This window comes from Rhinopithecus bieti, unplaced genomic scaffold (assembly GCF_001698545.2).
Source record: "Rhinopithecus bieti isolate Rb0 unplaced genomic scaffold, ASM169854v2 scaffold_1012, whole genome shotgun sequence".
Taxonomy (NCBI): domain Eukaryota; kingdom Metazoa; phylum Chordata; class Mammalia; order Primates; family Cercopithecidae; genus Rhinopithecus; species Rhinopithecus bieti.
The window spans coordinates 2250141-2271650 of NW_016803312.1; the positions used below are offsets into that span (position 1 = coordinate 2250141).

General features: G+C 43.5%; 1 protein-coding gene and 1 long non-coding RNA gene across 11 annotated transcripts in view; one reads left to right on the top strand and one right to left on the bottom strand.

Annotated features, from left to right (window-relative positions):
- FRMD4A (FERM domain containing 4A) overlaps positions 1–21510 on the top strand; it is a 367189-nt gene that overhangs the window by 249775 nt on the left and 95904 nt on the right. For all 10 annotated transcript variants that reach the window (XM_017874498.1, XM_017874473.1, XM_017874468.1 and 7 more), the window contains exons 7-8: positions 568–590; positions 14776–14859. In XM_017874498.1, the coding sequence (XP_017729987.1) occupies positions 568–590; positions 14776–14859 (107 nt within the window). The remainder of the gene's footprint in view (positions 1–567; positions 591–14775; positions 14860–21510) is intronic.
- Positions 9018–18458, bottom strand: LOC108531215 (uncharacterized). Its single transcript, XR_001886099.1, has 3 exons — positions 18339–18458; positions 17929–18077; positions 9018–10332 (listed from the first exon to the last, which is right to left on the bottom strand). It is a non-coding gene; the product is annotated as an uncharacterized LOC108531215 (long non-coding RNA).

A 21510-nucleotide genomic window follows, 5' to 3' on the forward strand; every position in this document is an offset into this window, starting at 1 on the left:
AAAAAAAAAAAAAAAAAAAAAAAAAAAAAAAAAAAGTGTTATAGAATATTAGCTTAATAGTGGCAAGATGAGTTTAAATGATATCATTTCTTTATTCCTTCAATAAGTATTTATTGAGCAACTACTATGTTTAAGGTATTATACTGGATTCACTAAAGTTTCCCTGGTCCCTACTTCCAGAGTCTTCAGTATAATTGGGGACTAGCATAAAATACAAACCAAAACAAAAAGTGACCCTAGAAATAGACAGTTCTAACCAGATACATGTTCATATTTAGTATCTTTAAACTAGAACACGTCAGACCCGGGCTTTGAGGTGTAGATGAACATTTTGTCATTATCAGTCACTTTCTTTGTATATAACTTTCGAGAGTTTAATTTCATGTCTCATATTCAAATAGCAAAGGTATGCATTCTATTTTAATTGTATTCCTGCAGCAAATAGGATGATAACTGCAGGAAGCTGAACTCATCTCATTCAGTAGAGAAACTCTCATGATTATAGAATGTAGAGTCTCTAACACTGGCTTAGTGTATTTCGCTGATGTTGAATTTTTTCTTCTACAGGAGGCAAAGGGAGATTTTTCTAGGTGAGTTTACAATTTTTTGTTGTTGTTGTTTAAAATGTAAACCCTTGCTTCTCTATTAAAAGAAACTATTCAGGATGTCCTTTTCAGGTGGACAATTTATTCATGTTGTATGTTAATGATGAGATCTAACTCTCAACTTGTCCATTGAAACAGATAGATCAGGTAGAGAAAACATAGTAATAGCAAGGATGATGTTCTCCACTACATGCAAAGCCCGGAGATTACTGGAAAGCTGACATTAGGGCCCAGCGTCACACATGCCCATTGTCCTGAGGTTGGACAGGCTGCTCAAATGTCTCATAGAGGCTGGAATCACCATTGTGGTGTAAATATGGTTGCAGATAACCCGTCAGTCCTGACAAGTAGGTGGACATCTCTTTTTCTCTCAGTGTAGTCCCTGTCCCTCAAGGGACAAAATGCCATCTTCTAGGGAAATGTCATTCGTGAAAGTGTTACAACATAAAAATACCGCACCTCTGCTTTGCTTCTGTCTTAGGATATTGTGTTGGAGAAAACATAAACAGACAACTACTGGGAATCTGTGAATGGCATTAATAGCCTTGTAAAACTGCAAACTCGCCATTTATTTCAGTCCTCACAGTGTTGATCCGTATGGCTGAAATTGCCCTGAAATCTCTCGTGATCATCACCAGACCCGGAGCAGAGCAGAGGGTGTAGCCAGCCACCAGCAGGGCTGTCTGCTCAAAGGCAGACGTTATTCCTGGGATTCTGTTTGATTAAGCTCCTCTGAAAAAGAAAAAAAAAAAAAGGAAAAGGCCAGAGTAACCCGTTCTGGAGAATCTAGGTTTAGAGGCAGAGTAAACCGCATGAACAGGAAAGGAAGGCATCGAGGCATAAGTTTCTGGCCCATCAACAGGAAATTAGCAAATTGGTATTCAAAAGAAACACAAATCAGACCTCTGCTCCATCTAAGAACCTGTCTGTTTCCTCATGCTTTGAGGGATTTCATCTGTAAATGCAGCAAAAACTACTTCTGTTGGTGGCCACCTGTACTTGGCTGTCTTTGTCACCGGTTTTTCAGTTCTCAACTGCTGTCTCCTTGCTCTCCTGGTACATTTCTCAGGCTTGCTGTTTTGCTATTATTATTTTTTAAATTTTTTCAGAGGCAAGGTCTCCTTCTGTTACCCAGGCTGGAGTGCAGTCATGGCTCACTCTAACCTCCAACTCCTGGGCTCGAGTGATCCTCCTGCCTCAGCCTCCCAACTAGCTGGGACCACAGGCATGAGTCACTGCACCAGGCTAATTCTTTTTTTTTTTTTTTTTGTAGAGATGAGCTCTCACTGTGTTGACTGTTCTCAGTCAGACATCTCAGCAAAAGCAAAAAATTATTTTACAATCTAAAACAAGGATGAGCAAGCTTCTTCTGTTAAGGGCCAGATTGTCAGTATCTTGAGTTTTGCACACAGCACGATCTCTGTTGCAATTACACCACTCTTCCTAAGTGCAAAAGCAGCCCAATAGGATAAGTAAATGGATGAGCCTGATTATGTTCCAATAAAACTTTATTTATGGATACAGAAATTTGAATTTCATATAAATGTTTATGTATCACAAAATCTTCTTCTTCTTTCGAGTTCTTTTCCAACCACTTAAAACGTAAAAGCCATCCTTAGTTTATGAGTAATACATAAGCAGAGGACTGAATTTGTCCAGGGGGTTGTAGTTGCTGACTCTGATCTCAAATGCCATCTCTTCAGCTCTGTTTGAATATTTGCATAAAGAGACCTCTGGGCCTCTTTTAGTTAAGTTTTCCAAGTTTTTGGTATAAAGCAGTGCTGGTCAAACTTTTAAATAGATAATGACTGCAACTAGCTTTGGCTGGAGACCTTGAACTTTGTAGGTGGCCAGTAACCATTTACTGAATTTGCTAAACATAATGTTTTCAGGTTATAGAAACTAAATCTTGTTATAATTTTTCTTTGTTACTGTTTTATGACATTAATTTGGCCTTGGAATTTGGGGTTTTGATAAGTGCCAGTCCATATCTACTTACAAAGATTTCTGAAGTCCCATGAAAAAATAATTTAAAAACCACAAATCCAATGGATTCCAGTGTCTAGTCTACTTACTCATATTTTTCCTTCCACATTTCTTTCACCAGCTCTGAACTCTGCTGTAAATATTATTTATTTTGAGAGTACCCTGGCAGGATGGAATGTGAACTGGGAATAGCATGATCTGGCCCCACGGATCATGGGAACGTGTGGCCACATGGATTGCCAGGGAGAAGGAAGTGCAGGCTTGGCCTCCACAGTAATTCATGGCCCCCTAATGAGCTTCTGGAATGCTAGCTTGTTGGCTAAATTCAAAGAAACAAAGGATCTGGGTTGTGCTCCGTTTGTCAAAGTGCTACTGCTACCTAGCAGTTTGTAAGCGCAGCTGTCTGGGAGGAGAAATCACTGTCAGGAGAGGGGAGAGGTCAGACACCTTATCCAAAAGGTCAGTGTATCTCACAGCCTAAAACCTACACCATGGACAGTGGGGGTGATCTGTTACGTGGGAGTCTCTGATAAACACCCTTTTTCTGTAGCAGGCCCATGCTAGTAAAGCCATCTTCAGAGGTCCAGAGAAACTAGTACACTTGAGTGGCCTAAAATTTTGGAGTAACAGAAGTAATTCTAAATTCCTTCCCATCTACTTCTGGGAAGATACCCAGCACGTCAAAACTGACCACACTTGGTTCAGCGGCTAAACGTTAGGTGTTTTAGATGTCCCATTCTCATAACTTATGTAATTCCTATAAACAAATTTATTTGTGATTTATTGTAGAAAGTTGTTTTTGCTATTGATGCAGGATTTTTTGCTCCTTGGTTCAGCTAAAATCCAGCTTCTTGTCTCACGACCAGGAAAAATTAGGCACACAGACAAATGGAAGGGGGAGGAGAGTGGATTATTAAGTGAAAAGAAGTCTCTCAGCATAGAAGGAGAGGGTCCTGCTGACAGGCTCCCACCTCACAGATTGAATATCAGTCTCCTCCCCTACATAAGGCATGAATTCTTGGCGGCTCCACCCCCTTCTCCCAGTGCACATGTGGGCCCTGGTCCCTTGCAGGCACACCCCCGGGCAAGACCCTGTGCAGGTTTCCTTACCTGCATCTGCATGCCTCCTGCATCTATCACTGTTATTAAATGCATGACTATATAACCTCAGTTTTATTTAAAGGAATGGCTTTGATTTCCATACTGTAGTTTTCCTGAACAACATTAATAAAATACCAGCCAGCTTAGAACACACAGAACCCTAGAAAAGGCTTTTCTAGATATAACACAGGGTCCAGGGCTAAACTCTAAGATCTTCTAAAATCTAGAGGATCCAATAACCTTTTAAATGAATGGCCATCCACAAAAGATAAAGTAACTCTTTCATAGCCTGAGAAGTCCTGAATCTATAACTTCCCAAAAGGCTATTTTCTTCAGGATACTATTATCCTAGATATTTACATTTCAGGGACTATATCCAAATTACATTTATGTGGAATGAGTATTAATCCATAAATTATGGGAGCAGTTTCCTTGAGGTACAGGAGAAAAGGGGATTGCTTTTACAAAAGAGAAGTCAAGGGCTGGGTGCACTGGCTCACGCCTGTAATCCCAGCACTTTGGGAGCAGGTAAATCACCTGAGTTCAGGAGTTCAAGACCAGCCTGGCCAACATGGTGAAACGCTGTCTCTATTAAAAATACAAAAAGTAGCCGGGTGTGGTGGTGTGCGCCTGTGATCCCAGCTACTCGGGAGGCTGAGGCAGGAGAATTGCTTGAACCCAGTTGGCGGAGGTTGCAGTGAGCCGAGATGGCGCCATTACACTCCAGCCTGGGTGATGAGCAAAACTCCCTCTCACAAAAAAAAAAAAAAAAAAGACGAACTCAAAAGTGCTGATACACCTTAATGGAAAGAGAACTATATAAGTCAATTCTGAACTGTAGCTACTGTTTCTCATGAAACTCACTTGCTCTTCCGTTTCTTCTTTTGGGCTCTCTGTTTTGCTCAGCAGATGCCTGAAGGCTTATACTTACATAACTCTTTTCTTTCCCATTAACAGAATAGCTCACTTCCTTGTCTTATTGGACTTTACGCTGAAATGTCAGGTTTAGCGTGCTGAGAGGAAATGACTGTAATCGAGATAGATAATTAGTATCGCCTGCCATAGGAAGAGATACAGACCACACATGTTCATATTCTACCAAACAGAGGGTAAATTTGTACGATGCCTCTAAAGGTTTAGGAAATAGTCTTATCTAAAAATAACATTTTTCACTTTTATTGTTTTCCTTAGCACAACATGTAGTAATCTCGTTTCATTTCCTGATGTATATACATGTAGAACAAAAAACCTCATGTCTGTCGACAGTCAAGAAGTCAGTAGAGTTGGCATTTCTGTTTAAAAACAATTCAGTAGCCTCCGAGCTGTTAACAAAGGCAGCTGTGGGCCAAATATTTGGAAGACGAGAACTGATGCAGTTTAAAAACAGCAACAAAAAAATATCTTTCGATAATCACTGTTGACCACTGGCCAACTAACTAACAGATTCTTATATATGATTCCATGATTCTTACATATTTTATTCATCAGAAACACCTCAGGGGTTTGGGAATGGAACACTGATGTTTTCTATTTCAAAGCTTTTTTAAAACTCTCGGGTGATGCTAGAAAAACTAATATTCTCTTCCTTAAAAAGATCAGTGCAGAGAATACCTCATTTAATCGACTGATAGGACATCCAATTTTCTAGTTATATTCTAATTTAATTTAAAAGAAGTCTTACTGCAACACTGTACTAAGGGAGATATTACATACAAAACTTGATTTTGGGGTTTTGTCTCTAAGGGGACCTTAACTGAAAACCTTATCAGCCAATCTCCTTACCCTGACTTTGAGAATCTCTTCACCTCTGCCAGCCCTTCTGATCTTTCTAAAAATGTGCTGCAAATTTTCTTAAAATAATAATTTTAAGCAAAGCATGGTGGCTCACGTCTGTAATCTCAGCACTGTGGGAGGCCGAGGCGGGTGAATTGCTTGAGCCCAGGAGTTCGAGACCAACCAGGGCAACATGGCAAAACCCCATCTCCACTAAAAATACAAAAACAATTAGCCAGGCATGGTGGTGAGGACCTGTAGTCCCAGCTACTTGGGAGGCTGAGGTGGGAGGATTGTTTGATCCCGGGAGGCAGAGGCTGCCACTGCAGTGAGTCAAGATCGCACCACTGTACTCCAGCCTGAGTCACAGAGTGAGACCCTGTCTCCAAAAATAAAATAAAAAATAACCTTTAGCATTTTGCAATATTGAAGTGCTTTTAAAATGTTTTGCGCTAAACAACGCAAATCACAAATGCCAAAATCACACTACCTTTGAAATAAAGAATCGTCCATACATTAACAGAGACAAGTAAAAAACATCTGTTCTATAGAATTTTTCGTTAGCAAGATTTATTGAAAACAGATCAGTAAAGCTGTGTTACTCTGGAGCCTCTTCTGGGACCTGGAAATATCTTTGTTTCCGAGGACTGGTTATACTGATGCTAATCACTAAAACAGGATTCTCCCAGCATGAGATTTATTAGGACCAGAAAGCAAACAGCACCCGAAAAAGACAGATAGTAAGGAAATTCCGTGTAAAGATTCTTGGGCCACGTTTTGCCTACCTGGCTCTGTTCAGCAGGGCCCATTACATGCTGAAGAGGCGATGGAAGGCACCTTGTGTCTACAGGCTCACCATTCCAAATAAACACAGCCACCGAAGGAAAAGAACTCACGTTTTGATTGAGTACTTGGGAGTCAGTTTATATGACATCTGTAGAAGGTGAAATGCCAGTCCAAGTGCCAGAATATCAGCTTCTCAGAGCTTAGGGAACGGCGGCTAAAAAATGTGGGTGTACACCTGCGGTGTCAATCTGCAAGTTACTCTTTCTGTTTCTTTAAAACAGAAAATGAAAAACAGCTTGCTTTTAGAAATAGAACAATGCATCACCCAATCAATGAAAACAAATAGTAGCAGTCCCTCATTAACAAGGGAAATTGATTTTCACCTCCATTTTAGAAGAGGAGTTGGAGCATTTATTTGTGCTGAAAATTTTCCATTAACTTCCACAAACCACATGTTATTAGGTGCCCAGGAGAGCAGTTAGAGGCAAACATGGTACTAAAACATACCTTTTAGTATTTTATCTTCTATAAACCATGGGATGGTGTGCTCACTAGTGTAGAGAGAAAGACATTTTTATGACCCCAAAAAAGTGCCTCCTTGGTTTTTTCTTTCTTTCTTTGAAATCTCTTCTGCCTTTATAAAGAGCCATTTGTGAATTAATATAAACTGAACTCAACTTACTGGTATCAGAAAATCTCAGGTTTTTAAGTCTTTTTTGCCAGGCCAGAGGGTGACTTTTAGGAAGTCATAGGTGAAAGGAAGAGCTTTAGATGATCAAGAGGAAAAGAACACGAAGAACTCATTTTCTTCTAAAAGACCTTTTTTTAGTAATATAAACATTTATATCGATTGTGATCTTTAAAAAGATGACATAGTTATTTTCTTGACAGCTACAACATGGAGACTTGATTAATCTAAAGCAGCAGTCTGCACATCACAATTCCTAGTATACAAATACCATTTCCTTGCACGTACATAAGTGGTTTTACTACTACAGCTCTAAGCAAGCTCGGTTTCAAATCGTTATTAGATCATTTGGGGCATATTTCCCTACAGTTTTTAAACTGGCTGCTTGAAAATAAACAGCTGGTGTGATCATACGGTAGGAGAAATAGACTTGCTGAGATTTTTAGATAATTAGTGAAAAAATACTCAGTTATGTTTGAAATAGTTACCATTTGAATTATAACTTATGTAACTTAACAGTATCTATAATATCTATCTAAACTGGCAAATTTTTCTATTGGAAACATCCTAGAAAAAAAAAAAAAGTTAATCTGTTAAACTTGAAACACACCTAACAGCCCACAGAAGAGTTTCTATGGGAAGAATTGAAATTAATATAATTCTCATATACTATTTATGTACTGTTTTACACACACACACACACACGCACACGCACACACAAAAGAATTGTGTGTGGCGTTTTCCCATGATTTAAAAATGAGTTTAAGGGCCATGAGTAATTGAAGCGCAGATGGAATCTTTCACCCCAGCAAAAGCTTTTGAAAGGAATAGAATCTGTGAAAATTTGAAGCAAAATGTTCAAGTGGAAAAGTTATAAATTGTTACAGAAAGCTTTGTTTTGTGCACAAAAGTCTATTTGATTGAGCTTTCAAGTGTGTAATTCACATTTTCAAAGCATAAAATAGTATTTGGATAGGGACAGGGTGGTTTTTTTTTTTTTTTTTGCAGGATGATATTCTTCAAATTCTATGGTAATTGCTTAGAAGCCAAGTAAGGAGGAAATTTTGTATTATGACAGCTTACTTCTTTTGTTAAGCACTTATTTAATGTATTAAAATATCTTATTTTCAGTTATACCTGTGAATAGCAAAATGTTTCATGGCTATGGTACTGTGTCAGTTTTTCAGAGTGGAAATTCCCAAACTAAAGGGTGATACTGAGAAATATAGAAGGTTAATCAATCGTTTCTTCTTGGGCTTTTTGAGAAAATTATTTGCCTGAAATTGTAGACTTATGAAACAATTTTTAAACCTGTTTTTATATTTTACATGTTTACACCTAACATAAATTAGAAATTCATAAAACTTTCCTTTCACCCCAGAAAACCAGATTCAGTAGTCAAGGAAGAAATCTTTACTTATATAACTTAACAATTAGCAACAGAAATAAAGGGACTGCCAGGCACAGTGGCTCATGCCTATAATCCCAGCACTTTGGGAGGCCGAGGCAGGAGGATTGCTTGAGTCCAGGAGTTCAAGACAAGCCTAGGCAACATAGTGAGACCTCATCTCTACAAAATATTTTAAAAATTAGCCAGGTGGCGGTGATAAGCACCTGTAGTTGCAGCTGCTTGGAGGCTAAGGCAAGTGGTTCACTTGAGCCTGGGAGGTGGAGGCTACAGTGAGCCGCGATCTCAAAACCATACTCTAGCCTGAGCAACAAAGCGAGACCCTGTCTCAAAATAAAATAAAATAAAAAATAGAAAGGCACATATTTCATAAATGTGTTTACAATGTTGCCCCCCATAGCCGGGTACGGTGGCTCACGCCTGTAATCCCAGCACTTTGGGAGGCCGAGGTGGGCGGATCACGAGGTCAGGAGATCGAGACCATCCTGGCTAACACGGTGAAACCCCGTCTCTACTAAAAATACAAAAAATTAGCCGGGCATGGTGGCAGGCGCCTGTAGTCCCAGCTACTAGGAAGCTGAGGCAGGAGAATGGTGTGAACCTAGGAGGCGGAGCTTGCAGTGAGCCGAGATCACACCACTGCACTCCAGCCTGGGCGACAAAGCGAGACTCCATCTCTAAAAAAACAAACAAACAAACAAAAAATGTTGCCCCCCACAAACAGTTGGTAAATTCATGTGACATATCTATGATACATGCCCAGAATTCAGAATCCCATGCTGGAGAAACCTCCTGGGGCCTCCAGGTGATTCCCTTTGTCTGCAAATGGTCACACACTATGGCAGGAGAAGTTTCTCAGACAGATGGGGCCCAAACCAATGGTGGAAAACCCCTGCAACATTTCTTTCCTACACACTTGGGGAAAAAAGCATGGGATCAGGCAGAGATAGGCAGGTGCTCTCTTTTCTTTGTTGTAACCTCTACTTCACCTTGGTTTACCAAAAAAAAAGGAGGAGGAAGGAAGGAAAGGGAAATGAAAGATTGTTTCCTGCATGATTTCTTAAAGATCAGCAAAGAATAAAAATCTATAACTTCCCTCATTAATCTGTCTCAGTTTTCTAGGTCCATTGTATGATCAAATAAAGGAACACAGAGCCAGATATGCGTATCTAGAACTTTAGGATCTCAATGTTTACGAGTTCGGAACTTGGCAGGATTTAGGCAGGTAATTCAGGGCTTGTACCATACCCTGGGCAGGGCCTAAGGCAGCACCTGGAATTAAACACATTGACACCTCCCGCACAAAACATGGAGGTGCCCAGCAAGTGGGCGCAAATAGAAAGGTCCATCATTCCCTCGTGCAAAAAGATGAAGTTTGCAGCCAGATGGGTAAAGAAATGTTTCTTAGAGCTTTTTGAATTTTGGAATTGTGATCATCGATTAAGGACCTGCAATACTCTACTTACGAAATATCCCACCCCCGAACTTGACCTTCATGATCTGCTCGTAAAATATGGAGGAGTTAGGCCAACGCTAGCGTTACATTACTCTTTCTGAATTGCAGGCTGTTCCTTTCTATTAAGCTAGCATCACATTCTGGGTTTTGTGCTCTGCTGTTTTTGTACCAGTGCAGACAGAAACAACTGGTTTTAGGAAGAATTCTTTCACAGTAAGCCTACTCTATTTGCCCCAAGTTTCTCCCACAAATTACATACATCTCATTTGACCCAAGGAGAGTTTCTTGAAAAAGTTATTTCCAGGTTTTTTAAAGAAAAGCAAACACATTGTGGATTTTGCTCATCCTTCTCTCTCAGTTTTAATTTTTGCTCCCTTCACTTTGTGGTGTCTTGGTTAAATCTGTTGTGGTTCACTGTGGCAAATTCTCTATTTGATATATTGCTAGAAATCTTTGTTTTTCCCCAGTAGATGATTCTGACTTTCCTTGTTTTATGAGGAGTATAGGCTGTAGAAGACAGGCACATCCTCTGAAAAAACAAAACAAACAAACAAACAAAAAAAACCACTAAATCAAAGGCCAGTACAGCATTGATACCACATTTATCCTGGCAACATTCATAACTGCCGGAGAGTTTTTAATAAAAGCTGCTTAATATTAAAGATAGGAAGACTTAAATGTTATTTTCAGTTTAGCAACTGGCTCTTCAAGAGACCTTTTGCATTTTCTTTTCTTTTCTATTCTTTTGTTTTGAGACAGGGTCTCCCTCTGTTGCCCAGGCTGGAGAACAGTGGCATGATCATACTCACTGTAATGTCAAACTCCTGGGCTCAAGCAGTCCTCCCACTTCAGCCTCCCAAACAGCTGGGACTACAAGTGCAAACCACTACACCTGGCTATTTTTTATATTTTTATTTTTGTAGAGATGGAGTCTCGCTATGTTGCCCAGGCTGGTCTCAAACTCCTGGGCTCAAGCAGTCCTCCCACCTTGGCCTCCCAAAGTGCTGGAATTACAAGCATGAGTCACCACATCCAGCTCTTCTTTGCATTTTTCTAAAAATGGAATGCAGCCATAATGAACTGTCTTAAGTTGTTTTATAAGTTGGCGTTTATCACATGCCATGAACACTGGGGAAAACATCGAAGTGGAAGACATTGAGGGAGGAAGCTGTGAACTTCTAGAACATTCGTTAGGCCACAGCCTTGCAAGTCTCTGGGGGTAGAGTGACCAAGTTTCCCGTTAGGGGAGCTTTCTGATTTTCAGCCACAGAGTTTGGCTGGATTGACAGGGCTGGACACCCCTAAGTTATTACAGATGTTTATAAACAGCAGAAAAGCAAACAGAACATTTCTACAGATTTGTCCTCAGGGAAGGATGAAGGGCCATGGATCCCTTCCAGAATATAATGGATTTAGACGGGCTTCACGCCTTGGTGATTTCTTGTTAGATTTTTTTTGTGTGTAACCTTGCCCTGGAGCAGAGCTAGAGAACCCACTGCAGGCTTCAGCGAGGAAATCAAACCTGTGGCTGTCATCAGGGCAACTTGTTTGCCAACAAGCAAGGGTTTGGTGGGTAAAACGATCCCTTCCTCCTGGAGCTCCTTCCTTCCCCAAATACACTTTGGATGTGATGGGTGTGAGTAAACCCAAACTCAAGTTTCACCTCCTTCAGGGAGCCACTAATTGCTTTTCTCATGGTTTCATCCAATAAAGTTGATCTGAGAAAAGTGCCTTTCACATTGAAGCCAGCCCTCTGTGTGCTGATGGACCAATAAATCAAATCCCTTTTCTCAGGGAACTTACCATGAAGCCGGGAGAGAAGAGCCGGAAATTCATCAGTGTGGGCCCTCACATGTTTGGTGAATTGAATATTTGCTGAAACTATGCCTTTATAGCATGCGCGTAAAAATTATCGACTGTACTTGGGATTGGAACTGAATTTTCCTGAACACTAGGAGTTTACCCGTTTGAAAACCACCAGGGGCTGTCCTGCTGTCTGCCTCCTGGATCAAACCCAGGAGAGGCTGAACCCTCTTAGCCTGGCATTAAAGTTTCACAATTCTCTGCCTGACCTGCCCTTTTCAGCGTATTGCCCCTGACATTCCGCTTACTCTGATGGATTTCTTCAGTTCATGTGGCCCCCATGTCTGTCTATGTTCCACTCGGGATAAAAGTGATATTCCTATCCTTTTCTTCATGCATGGCCTCCCCCAAAGCCAGTCTTACATCAGAGCCCAGGGGGGCCATTATTTCCTCTGAGCTTTCATGTCTGTTGTTTGGATTGACATGATCACACATCACCCCTGTAGTCAGTGAGCTTTGTAGGTGTTCCTCTCGCCTTCCCAACTAAATCGTGGGCACCTTCTGGTTAAGGACCATATCTCATCATTTTTTATATCCTCTACAATTCTTTCCACATAATAGCAGGGGCTTCATAAACACCTTCAGCTTATTGATTATCAATTGATCTGTCCTGGCCTTACCATTTAGATTCTAACAGTTCAAGTACTTGGATGGATTGATTCAAACAGTTACACTTTGAGCTTTTCCCTCTAGTTGGTCATATGAAGCCAGGATTCACCAATACCACTGGCCATGGTCATTGTCTTTCTTTCTCTCTTTCTCTCTCTCTTTCTTTCTCTTTCTTTCTTTCCTTCCTTCCTTCTTCCTTCCTTCCTTCTTTCCTTTCCCTTCCTTTCCTTTGCTTTCCTTTCCTTTCCTTCTCTTTCTCTCTCTTCTTCTCTCCTTCTCTCTCTCTCTCTCTTTCTTTCTCTTTCTCTCTTTTTTCTTTCTCTCTCTCTCTTTCTCTTTTCTTTTCTTTCTTGATAGGGTCTCCCTCTGTCACCCAGGCTGGAGTGCAGTCTTGCAGTCACAGCTTACTGCAGCCTCATCCCGAGTAACTAGGACTACAGGCATGCATCACTGTGCATGGCTGATTTTTGTAATTTTTGTAGAGACAGAGTCCCACTATGTTGCCCAAGCTGATCTTGAACTCCTGGACTGAAGGGAACCTCCCACTTCGGCCTCCCCAGATGCTGAGATTATAGGCATGAGCCACCACGCCTGGCCTCGTTCTTTCTTAAGGCAACAGAAAAATGCTTTTTCTGGGAGTCCTCTAATGTCACCAAACCTCCACGTGTTTGTTTATCACCACACACAGACGTAATGTAGTGGTGTATTGGTGTGGTTTTGCCCAGTGGTACTGGGCATCCATTGGTGATACTGCTCATTGCACTGCCCTTGGCTGTATTTCTTGCCAGGGACACAGGGAACAATGTATCCTCCAGTTACCAGCATGGGTGCTGGAGTGTCCACCATCTAAGCACCTGAGGAATTCCCCTCTATGGCTGCGGTCTTCCTTCCTTCCTTCAGAGTTATACCTTGTTTCATTCCTTTTAGCAATGAAAACATTGCTAAAATGAAAACATTGCTAAAATGAAACAGTTGTACCTGTTTCATTCCTTTTTAGATGGCACTGCCCAGTGTCCTGGTGGCCAGTATTTGCCTTGGTTAGTATAAGCAACCTCGAAGCTGCTCACATAGCCCAAGTCAGAACTGCGAATCGAAGGCAGAACTCTCCTACATGTGCCTTTGCAACCCCGGCTAAGGCTTCCAAGGCTCTTTGGTGGACCAGGATAGGGAAATGCTCTTTCAATATCAAAACTGTCCCAAAGTGGCTGCCGCTTGTTACTCCAGAGGTAGTAGGTGGGTGCAGACGCCACAGATGGTCCAGCCCAGAGGGGATGCAGACCTGCTGAGTGTCTAGGGAGGAGTCAGGCACCTGAAGAAGGCTGGTTAAGCTAGGGGAGTTTAAAGCATCTTCCAAACCTAAGCATGTGTGAGTCTACGGGGAAAAGAATTTCTGGTTTCAGGACCAGATGTGTAAAACCACGTGATGGTACAGGTTGAGTCTCCCTCATCCCAAATGCTTGGGAGCAGAAGTGTTTCAGATTTCTTTCAGGTTTTGAAATATTTGTGTTATACGCCAACTGGCTGAGCATCCTCAAATCTGAAAATCCAACATCCAAAGTGCTCTAATAAGCATTTCCTTTGAGCGTCATGTTGGCACTCAAAATATTTCAGATTTTGGCACATTTCTGATTTGGGATTTTGGGATATGGGATGCTCAGCCTGGCCCAGACAATGCAGTTCACACTTTCTAAGTGGTTTCTGAGCCTCCTCAAAAGCAAAAGTTACAGATTGAGTCTCCCTAATCTGAAAATCTGAACTCCAACATGCTCCAAACTCTGAAACTTTTAGAGTGCTGACATGACGCTCAAAGGAAATGCTCATTGGAGCCCTTCGGATTTCAGATGCTCAGGTTTTGTGAGGCTCAGCCAGGAAGTATATAAATGCAACTAGTCAAACATCTGAAAAAAAACCTGGAATCGGAAACGCTTTTGCTCCCAAGCATTTCAGATAAAGGAGGCGCCATCAGTATTTATTTGTCATATTTCAGAAAACAGTTTTCCAGCATGTGGTCAACGTAAGCCATGAAAACCAGTTTTGTGTATTAGCAGAGCAAACGCTCTTACGGAGACAGCAGCGCCATTGCCCATTCTCGGAGCAATGTGAGCCGAACGGTGGGGTTCTGGGGAGCTTCTCCTGACGTCCTGCCCTGGGGGACCCCTGGGAACCCTTCTTCTCCCTGAATTCCTGCTGAGGGCTGCTCAGGGGCGTTCACTCTGTGCCGCTCTGTGAGAGCAGGGTTTGGGAAGACACCCCTGGCCATCTGGAGGTGTTTTGCCCTGCCTTCTGCACGGTGAAAGGTGGTTACTGGGCTTGGTGTGTTCTGCCTTCCTTTACATCTGTATTAAGGAAATAAAAAGAGAGTGCCCCTTCCTCCCACTGCTTTTGATTAACAGGGAAGCAGATGTGGGGTCTCTCAGACAAGGCAGCGGCCCAAGTGGTATGAGAGAGTGCGGTTATATCCTCAGAGGGTGAGTGCATTTCTGGCCATTGTCTCTTTCAGCAATGAAGTTGTGAGGAGTGACTTGAAGAAGCTGCCAGCCCTTCCCACCCAAGCCCTGAAGGAGCACCCTTCCCTGGCCTACTGGTAAGACCCCTGGAGTCTTCCCCAGGAGCAAGCCCCTCTCGGAGTGCGAGAGGACACAGGACAACTGAATATACCCTCCCTCCACCAGCTCCCACATGCCAGCCTGGACTCGCAGCTGTATTAAGTACCTTGTGTCTTCATGAAATCATTTTCTGCATTTATTCATTTTTTTAAATTAATTAATTAATTTTTTTTTTTTTTTTTTTTTTTTTTTTTTGAAACAGATCTCGCTCTGTTACCCAGGCTGGAGTGCAGTGGCATGATCTCAGCTCATTGCAACCTGTGCCTCAAGCGATTCTCTTGCCTCGGCCTCCTGAGTAGCTGGGATTACAGGCACACACTACCACACCTGGCCAATTTTTGTATTTTTAGTAGAGACAGAGTTTCATCATGTTGGCCAGGCTGGTCTCGAACTGGCCTCACTCAGGTTATCCGGCCGCCTCGGCCTCCCGAAGTGCTGGGATTACAGGCGTGAGCCACCACACCCCACCCGTTTTCTGCATTTACTTAAGTGAAGCATTGTGCGTGAGACCTCTCCTTTTTTGTTTCTCCTTTTTTTATTTTTTTATTTTCAAAAAGAATACCTTCTAAAATTTCACTTTGGAAGCTTTGCCACCTTCAAGAGCCTTTCATGTGCTGCTAGAGTTTCATTTTGGAACACCTGTCATTTGATGACAGCATGTCGAGGTTTGAGATGTGGGAGAACCACAGGACTTTTTTCTTTCAGAAGAGAGAGATTGATTCTTTTATTTTCCCTCGATGTTTCACATCTCCTGATGTAGCCACTATGTAACATTATGCCGTAGCTCATCTGTCGGGCCCTAAATGACTGATTCTGAATGATTCAAGCATTTGAAAGGCTCTCATATTGTGGTTTGGGCCACAGTTGGGCAGGGCTTGCATTCCTGGATAATGTTTTGAAATCCCACTGGCTTCCTAAGCCCTGGCCACTGCCCTTTGATAACTGCAATACCACTCTCTGATGTTCCTTCTGATTCCCTAACAGAAATCATTGCAACTCCTTTTATTTAAAAGCAAAACAAAAAGCACAGACCAAGTCAATTCTAATGAACTACAACATGTGACTTGTGTCAGTGCTTTTGATGACAGTTTCTGAAATATACGGATTATGAGCATTTCATCTTGTCTGGACACTTATCCAGACAGTGACCTAGTTGTTCATTGATTTGGGTGGCTAAGAGATTCCTTTGGCTGGGATGCGGCATGTCTTGATGCAGGGTTCATTAGCAGCATTAAACTCTGGCTCATAATTCCAGCACTTTGGAAGGGCGAGGTGGGCAGATCACAAGGTCAGGAGATGGAGACCATCCTGGCCAACATGATGAAACCCTGTCTCTACTAAAAATACAAAAAAATTAGCTGGACGTGGTGGCACGTGCCTGTAGACCCAGCTACTTGGGAGGCTGAGGCAGGAGAATCACTTGAACTCAGGAGTTGGACGTTGCAGTGAACCAAGATTGTGCCACTGCACTCCAGCCTGGTGACAGAGTGAGACTCCATCTCAAACAAAACAAAACAACTCTGGCTCATAAATCACATCTCTCTGAGAGACCACATCCCTAGGGAGCTGGCGCCCAGGCCCAAGGCTGTGAGCTCCCTTCCGTGTCTGGCGTCCCTAATTTCATCTCTCTGAGCTGTTTTATTGCCACTCCTCTTTTGGAAACATAAATGTAAATAGGTAAAAACATAATGACTTTTTCTAATTATAACCTGCCCCCAAAGAGCAAAATCTGTTTAACCTGCAGGGATTTTGCACGCATCAGTTTCCAAATGTTAAGACTTGCAATCCGAACGCCCAAAAGTGATGGTCCCTTTTCCTTGTTCACGGACCCTATTACCCACCTCCCTAATTCCTTGTGCCGCTGGGCCTCATCCCTCTGTAGCCTCCTGGCTGTTCACTTCCAAAAATCCAATGGTCAAGGCCCCGAGGGTGTGAGCAGGTAACTAGAGAGAACCAGGGAGGAATCTCTTCGCCTCTGAGACCCGTCCTGTGGTGTGTCCATCAGTCATCCATTCATTCCTTTCCAAACCTTAGAACACCGCTATACACATCTGAGAGTTTTAAATTTCTTCTCTCCTCCCTGTGTCTCTGGATTTTTCCTTCACCTTCTCCATTATCTGCTCTGTGCTCACACATGATTACTAACCCAGAGGCACCTCGCCCTTCACACACACGCTCTCTGTCTCTTCTCTGTATAAACATCTTCACCTATAGCTGGCTTGGCAGAACATCCCATACCATCATGACCAGGCCAGCACTTTCCCTGAGACTCCTTCAGACCCATAAGTGCCTAAGACAGTGTTAAATGTCCAGAGAGGGTGGCAGGATGGGGGAGCCACGTGCCACTCAGTCAGCATCACAACTCAGACGATGTATCAGAGTCAATGACAGGGACCCTCCTGACGACACCCTGCTGAAAAACAACCACCAAACAGACTCACCTCATTTCACTGTGGTTGGCTACTTGGTGTTGCCAACCAAGAAATAAGGTGTCTAATATTTCAACCTTATTTATATGGACTTTGATTCTTATTGATACATGATAGTTGTACATAATTTTCATGTATATATACTCTGATATCTGTACATAATGTGCGGTGATCAAATCAGGGTAACTGGGCTATCCCTCACCTCTAACATTTATCTTTTCTTTGTGTTGGGAACATTACAGATCTTCACTTGTGGCTACTTTGACATATGCAACAAATTATTGTTAACTATAATTTCCCTACTGTACTATCAAATACTAGAACATATTCCTTCTATCTTAACTGTATTTTTGTACCCCTATGTATAGATAGATTTTTAAAAAGCAAAGCCCCAAGGAGAGGGATAAGTGCTGTCCCTGCTTCGTACAGATAGAGAATGAAGAGAGAGCAGGTGCACACAGCTTGTTCGCTACTTTTCCCTCTGGGTCTCAGAATCGACACTCAGCAAGGTCAACCAGGACCCCTCACCGGTGGGGGAGACCTTTTTACCCCTCTCATCACAGTTGCCCAGAGTGTCCAGTTCCCCTGATCATTCCTGAACTAAGGAGGTGTACTCACCATTCTTTGGGGGCTCTCCTGCCCCTGCTGGAGTTCACACTTTGGATGGACAACCTGCAGGCTGCAGCCTGGTGACCAAGGCAGTGGGTCTTAGCATCCCAGCCAAGCCTCTGCAGTGACTAGCCAGGTAGCTTTCATCAGTTTCTCCTCTGCAAAATGGGATGACACACACCAACCTACTTCAGACAGTAATTAAGAGAGGAAATACATAGTCACATCATGTCATTAAAAAGCAGTGAAAGCAGCATAATAATGCTGAGTCATGGTGCAAGAAGCCTTTCTGCTAATTCTCCCCGCACATTTAACAAGCATGGACTTTTGACACCATGCAATTTCCCTGTTGAGGAGGCAACTGAGGCAGAAAGTTAGAATGATGTGCCCAGGGCCACAGAACAAGGAGGGATCAGTACCTTGACCTGGATTCTCCCTCGCAGGCCTAGTTTGTAAATGCTGGACCACCTGACCACCCCTACCACCTCAATGAGGTATGCAGGGACATCGTTTTTTACCCCAAAACCACTGAGCACAGCAGGCCAGCAGCTGCTCTGAGACAGGGAACTATATATCACCATCCCTATTTCCCCTTCCATCACCCATGCATTTCCTGTACCCCCTTGTCTGCAGAGAGGTCATTTGACTTAACAATATGACCCAGCCAGTGACCCGGGCACAGGCAGCTTTGGTCATTTGCCTTTTTCCTCCATGTAACCCTGAGTCATCCAGACAGTGCTTACTCTGCTTCCTGGATTTCTGCTAGTTACCCCCGTGAGTCCCTGCTACAAATCTAGGGTCTGGGAAAATTGTCTGCAAAACTTGGAGCACTTCACCCCTCTGGAAAGTTCCAGAGCAGAGGTGGGGACAGGTTGGGAGCAGAATAGGTTCTCGGTAAGGATTGAGCCTGTTATTCCAAGATGAGCCCACCATGTTTAAGGGGGCAAAACGAGAAGGAAAAAACTGAGGATGGAGAAGGCAACTATTGTGGCTTCACAGATGGTCTCAGAGAGCAGGAGTTACAGGGCAAACAGGGGGTGGCGAAGATTTCTGCAGCTGTCAGCCACCCAGAACCCTGTGGTCAGGACATGTAGTGGTTAAACTACGGCGTGGCTTTCTGACAGTGGTTTTGACTTTCTTTCACTGGTGTTTCTCCTGAGCCTTCTGTGTGTTCGTGGCTACAGTGCTATGTTGACTTGTACCTCCTCAACTCACCCCAGGGACCCTCTCTCCCTAGAGCTGCAAAGGAAAAAGGCCCCTATTTACACCGAGTTGCTTGACCCTGGATCTAGGAGTTGACCTCACAAAACCCCAGATCACATGGTAGGAAACACGCCAAGGCAGCTGTTGATTTAGTGAGTGGGATGGAAAGAAGTGGAGCCGCCGAATCTCCTGACGCAGTTCTGCAGGTTTCATGAGGCTGGGCCTGCCCTTGGGGAGCATGCTTTTCGAGAATTGTTTATCAGGAGATGACTTTGTCACACTTGACATAGAACTTCCTTGGCACGTGGGAGCCAAGGAGAGAGATGGCTGGGTCTGCCCCTTTCTGAATAGAGGATGCCCAGATCCCACGGAAGTGACGCTCCAACTGAGGCAAGGGCCCCTGGATCTGGCTGGTCCTCATTCTGGGTATTCATAAAGACCTTCTTTATCAAGACTGCTCACTGTCCTCTATGCATCAAATTCCAGAATATTAAAATTAAAAGATACTAGTTGGAGGTTAAGGTAGTCATTGAAAGAGAAATAAATGACTCACAAAGACTAGGTGACGAATGTGTAGAACCTGTTACCCCAACGCTGGCCTTGCTAAACATGCAAACAGAAAAAGGTGTGTAAAAGAAGGCTTTAGGTAGATCCTGGGGTGATGAATAATAGATAATAGGAGCTGGGTGCAGTGGCTCACACCTGTAATCCCAGCACTTCGGGAGGCCGAGGTGGGCAGATCATTTGAGGTCAGGAGTTTGAGACTAGCCCGGCCAATGTGGTGAAACCTCATCTCTACTAAAAATACAAAAATTAGCCGGGCGTGGTGGTGCACACTTGTAATCCCAGCTACTCGGGAGACTGAGGCAGGAGAATTACTTGAACCCAGGAGATGGAGTTTGCAGTGAGTCAGGATCATGCTACTGCACTCCAGCCTGGGCGAGAGAGCGAAACCCTGTCTCGAAAATAATAATAATAGATAATAAAGATCCACTATTGAGATCTCAAGGGTAAATCCCTGGAATCACCTCCCCTCATGGAGCATTGACGGAGGATAGGGAGGGTGAAGAGGAGTAAGACAGGAGAGTGAGAACTGAGGTTCCAAAGCTCTGGGGCCAGACCAGGGAGGGTGAGGTATCTGGACTCCACACCTCAGCAGGTGGGGGTGGGGCTTTCTGCCTGCACCTGCTTCCCTGGGATTCCCAAGGTTGGCTCTGCCCATCTGAAGGCAGGGGTTGGAGCGGCCATATCTCCTACCCCATGGGCATCAGAGTCACTTCTCAGGAGGCGGGCTTGCCACTGCCGCCAAGGAGCCACCTAACCTCTTGTTATATTAGAACTAGGATTTCAGCTGGGCGCAGTGGCTCATGCCTATAATCCCAGGACTTGGGGAGGCAGGGGTGGGCAGATGACCTGAGGCCCGGAGTTTGAGACCAGCCTGGCCAACATGCAAAACCCCATCTCTACTAAAAGTACAAAAATTAGTGAGGTGTGGTGACACACACCTGTAATCCCAGCTGCTCAGGAGGCCGAGGCACAAGGATTGCTTGAAACTGGGAGGCGGAGGTTGCAGTGAGCCAATATCATGCCACAGCACTCCAGTCTGGGTGACAAGGGAGACTGCATCTCAAAAACAAAAAAAAACTAAGATTTCAAAAAGGGAGGGAGTGCCTCTCTAATTCTGGTAGCTGGTTTGCTGTTGTTCTCCAAGTGTTCCTATGGAGCTTTTGTTGCCTCATGGTTCATATTAACCAGGCCCAAATTCCAGAACATTCCATCCTCCTGGAAAGCCTTCCATCCCTGACTACACATTCAGAGCATGTAGGCTGTGGGCATGTGGTTAAGGTCAATGCCTGCCATCCCTGCCATGAGGCCCTGTGTGGACAAGAGGAGGATAAGAAGGACCCCAGAGAGTTCAGCCTGGGCATCCACGTGTCATCTCTGCTGTCTGCTTCCTCTTATTCTCTTGGTACCATTGCTTCCAAGGAGCTGATCCCAAAACCTGGGCTCCAGTCTTTTTGTTCCTTTGTTTTTTGTTTTTGAGCCAGGGTCTCACTCTGTCACCCAGGCTGGAATGCAGTGGTGCAATCTTAGCTCACTGCAACCTTGACCTCCTGGGCTCAAGCAATCCTCCCAACAGCTAGTCCCAACTAGCTGGGACTACAGGCACACTCCACCATGCCTGGCTCATTTTTGTATTTTTATGCAGAGACAAGGTCTCATTGTGTTGCCCAAGCTAGTCTCAAACTCCTGGGCTCAAGCAATCCACCCACCTCAGCTTCCCTAAACATTGGGATTATAGGGGTGACCCACTGCACCCAGCCTGAGCTCCAATCTTATATTTCTTGATTAGAAATCCAAGATAAGCCAGTCATGGTGGCTCATGCC